The sequence below is a fragment of the Sinocyclocheilus grahami genome, unplaced genomic scaffold (genome assembly GCF_001515645.1).
Source record: "Sinocyclocheilus grahami isolate Dianchi unplaced genomic scaffold, SAMN03320097.WGS_v1.1 scaffold2.1, whole genome shotgun sequence".
Lineage (NCBI taxonomy): Eukaryota > Metazoa > Chordata > Actinopteri > Cypriniformes > Cyprinidae > Sinocyclocheilus > Sinocyclocheilus grahami.
The window spans coordinates 1,108,389-1,112,298 of NW_015505181.1; the positions used below are offsets into that span (position 1 = coordinate 1,108,389).

General features: G+C 37.9%; 1 protein-coding gene across 2 annotated transcripts; it reads left to right on the forward strand.

Annotated features, from left to right (window-relative positions):
• Window positions 1-1,509: 1,509 nt before the first annotated feature.
• LOC107602275 (transcription factor SOX-11-like) lies at window positions 1,510-3,492 on the forward strand. 2 transcript variants are annotated; one of them, XM_016294771.1, is made up of 2 exons: window positions 1,510-1,716; window positions 1,994-3,492. In XM_016294771.1, exon 2 carries the CDS (start codon window positions 2,046-2,048, stop codon window positions 3,147-3,149), a length of 1,104 nt encoding a protein of 367 aa, XP_016150257.1. In that variant the 5' UTR covers window positions 1,510-1,716; window positions 1,994-2,045; the 3' UTR covers window positions 3,150-3,492. The 2 variants fall into 2 exon arrangements, with proteins under 2 accessions (XP_016150257.1, XP_016150329.1); XM_016294843.1 differs by having other exon boundaries at window positions 1,510-1,687.
• The last annotated feature ends 418 nt before the right edge of the window (window positions 3,493-3,910 follow it).

Consider the following 3,910-nt stretch of genomic DNA (forward strand, 5'->3'; position numbering starts at 1 on the left):
GTATATTACCATTATTGGCACTTTAGTGACAGTCTGCTTTAATTAACTGTTTTGGGGCACTTCAGTGTATATCGATGCAATGGTGTATTGATGCAGTGATGCTGACCATATGGATCGGCTGAGATATTTCACTGAAGCATTAGTGGCTGTATCTATTCAGATGATGATCGCTCATTCTAATCATCAGTTTCGTCAAGATGTAATGATGTCATTTCAGGACAGTTGCAGATGCTTTCAGATCTTCTTGTTTAATGTTCAGAGTCTGAAGGCAAGCTTATTAGATGTTCTGTATTCCCCATGCTCCTTCGTTAACATTTTACTTTACAGAAGAAATTGATGTGTGAAGCCACTATAAGATAGTGCTCACTGCATCAATGTCCAAGTTTAAGAAAAATATAGATTGCAGCTAATTTATCTCTTTGTCCATGTCAATTCAGCAATCAGTCCATCACAAGTACCTAATCCAGGACATTTTAGTGATGGTACATGTTTATTTTCATTTAATAAAAAAGGGTGGTTTCATAAAATACTTGAGGAGTTGACATGTCCTAAAGTGTAACATGCTATATTCTATTGTAAAATGAATGAACAGCTCCAACTAGGCATGAAATGATATTACAATTCTTAAGCCACTAATAATTTAATAACAAATAAATGGCAAATTTTAAATGGATATTCATTTTAATTTCTATTTTGATTTGCTAAAGACTAAGAGTGCCAAAGGAAATCTCCACATATATATTATATAAATGAAATAGAAAATAAATAAAATATATAATAAACAATATATCAATAATATATATACACACACACACACACACACACACACACACACACATATATATATATATATATATATATATATATAAGCCTGAATAATTAAATATACAATACTGGCTGCTACACAGTATATTTAATATCACAAAAAAGATGTCTTAAATTTCTAAACTATATATTTTGCTAATAATAATAAAAGTAATAATAATAATGTAAAAATAGCCAAAAAATAAAAAGTGGTGAAAAATACACACATTTACTTACACACGCTCAAAAACATTTCATATTGATTTTTTTAAATGGATTCTTTTAAATTAAAAATGCACATATACAAATTCCAACATTGAATACATGCCTAGTGTGCTAGTTTCAGTTTTGAAAATTGAGAATTACATCACACAAATTCATGAATACATGTTTCTACATGTGCCAGACTGCCTTGAAGGTCTTGTCCTAATTTAACATTTGCTTGTAGCATTTAACACCTCCTCAGTTAGCATCTTTCTCTCTCTCTTTCCATCCACTGCACTGTAGCTGTGCCTCACTGCATGGAAACTTTTACCCCCCTATCCTTGACACTAACACACCCACACGCACACAAACACACACACCACGACTGAGAGCGGTGGGTGGAAGGGGAGGAGACTGTGTCTGTAAGGTTGAGCTGTTTACAGTGTGGGCTTATAAAACAGCAGACGAGGGGGGGCATCCTTACAAAGAGGGAGCCGGGAGGAGAAACGGCAGACGAGGATAGGAAGAGTGACTGAGAGGATAGAGAGCATCTGAGAGAGAGGGTTCGCATGCAGGACAGCAGGCAGACGTTGGATAGCTTTTTTTTTTTTTTTTACTTCCACCACAACTGCTACAGCGGAGGAGATGCTTATGTGAGGAGAGCAATTGATTGTGCATAGTAAGCAAGAAGCTTTCTTCCTTTGTACTGTAAGTACTAAACTGTAATAATAAAAATATATTTATATATATATAATTAAATGTGAATATTTTAGTAATATTATCTACATATCAAATATTATATACTATCTATCTATCTATCTACGTATCACATGTTTAAAGGACTACATTTAAAGGCTTATGTCATTATCCATTTAAAAGAAATATAAAATTTTGGAAACAGTTGTCTTGGAAAAATGAAAGTTTGTATTTAACAGATGAATAAGTTTATAAGAGGTCACTGAAGACATGTCTTCATTTATTTCAGGATAAAAAGCAGGAATTAATGAATTGCTGCATCTTAGAGTGTCTCGTTATGGATGACTCTAGGGAACCTACTGAATAGATCTCAGCACTGCATCATGGTTCAGCAAAGGACCCACAAATACTCGTCAGTCATGGATGGCAATTCTACCAGAGAGGTCTTTGTGGGACTGGCGGCAGAGGATGATGCTGAGGTGTTTGGACCTTCTAACAAAGACCCCAACTGGTGCAAAACTCCAACTGGGCACATCAAGAGACCAATGAATGCTTTTATGGTCTGGTCCCAGATTGAGAGACGGAAGCTCATGGAGCAGTGGCCTGACATGCACAATGCTGAAATTTCAAAGCGCCTTGGAAAGCGCTGGAAACTACTGCCCGATTATGAGAAGATACCCTTCATCAAAGAGGCTGAAAGGTTGCGTCTAAAGCACATGGCTGACTATCCTGACTACAAGTACCGGCCCAGGAAGAAGAGTAAGTGCTCCACTCCTGTGAAACTTAGAGAGAAGTTGCCTATGAAATCCAGCAAGTCCCATTCAGGAAGATCTACTGGGCTCTCCTGCAAAGGACTAAAGATCAAGCCCACTTCTACCAAGCCTAAAATTAACTTTAATGGCAATAAATATAAGAGCTACAGCGAGAGCATGAGTGATGACGACATGATGGATGTAAACATAGAAAGTCCAGTGACTCTGCAAGATGATCACAACCCGTCAAGTCACTTTGTCCTTCACCAGCAGGCTACCATTCCCTCTGAGGACCAGCAACCAGTTCCTGAGCTCAGAGTGAACGTGCCCATCTCTCAAACCAGCAGCATCCAGAGTCTCTCCTCGGATAATGAGTGCCAGGCACTCCCGGAGTGCACAACGAGCGAGCCACGAGGGTCAATTTCTGGAAGATCCTCCACTCCAACCTCAACCAGCTCCTCCTCTTTGGTGTCATCAGCTTGTTCGGATGAGGAATTGGACGAGGAACTCTTGCATATAATTTCTAACAGTATGCCTATGGACTGCTCTGCTCTGGACAAGGACTTTGAAGCATTTCATGCTAACTCAGGATCCCATTTTGACTTCCCAGATTACTGCACTCCAGAGGTGAATGAAATGATTTCTGGGGACTTGCTCGTGCCCAGCATCTCAGACCTAGTGTTCACCTACTAAAGTCGAGCCCTCTGTAATGTGGTCAGGCCTGCATAGCTGCCAATTTGAAAATATTTTGTCCATGTTGTACTTGGACAATTCCTTTTTTCCATGTGTTTATTTTTCTCACTGAATTCCATAAGTGCTATTGCTTTCCTTTCCAAGCATGTCACATCTTGTTAGTTTAGCTAACAGACACACAGGGCTTTGCAGAGCTGTTCAGGACATTAAGACATTCAGATTTTGTTTAGCTCTTCAGAGGCAGCTGGGTGTAGTTCTTAGACACAGTACCTGATGGGCAGCAGTTAGAGGCAAGGGTTTATATCAATTTAAAGGGACAATTCTCCCAAAAAAGACAATTCTGTCATCATTTACTCATCTACATGAATTACTTTCTTCACAAAATACAAAAGAAGATACTTTGAAGAATGTGTCAGCTGTTTTTGTCCATGTCAACCACTGACATTCATTCTTCAAAATATCTTCTTTTGTGATCTAGAGAAGCCAGAATGCCATGAGTGTGAGGACATGATGACAATTTAAATTTTTTGGGTGAACAAGCCCTTTATTATACAGTGCTGTAATTTTCATCACTGCTTATAAAATTAACTCTTAATCATGATTCATTCAAATATGATTTTCCCCAGAAGTATAAATATAGAGGTCTGCTGACAGTTTTGGTGCATTAATATTCTGAAACAAAAATGATGAAAAGGAAAAGATGAGAGAAATCATTTATTAAAACCTCCAGCACTTAAAGGTAAAGCATCAGGAACCTTGCA

Bases quoted from the DNA above. Each gene is read 5' to 3' on its own strand.
- LOC107602275 (XM_016294771.1), top strand. From the start codon at position 2,046: ATGACTCTAGGGAACCTACTGAATAGATCTCAGCACTGCATCATGGTT.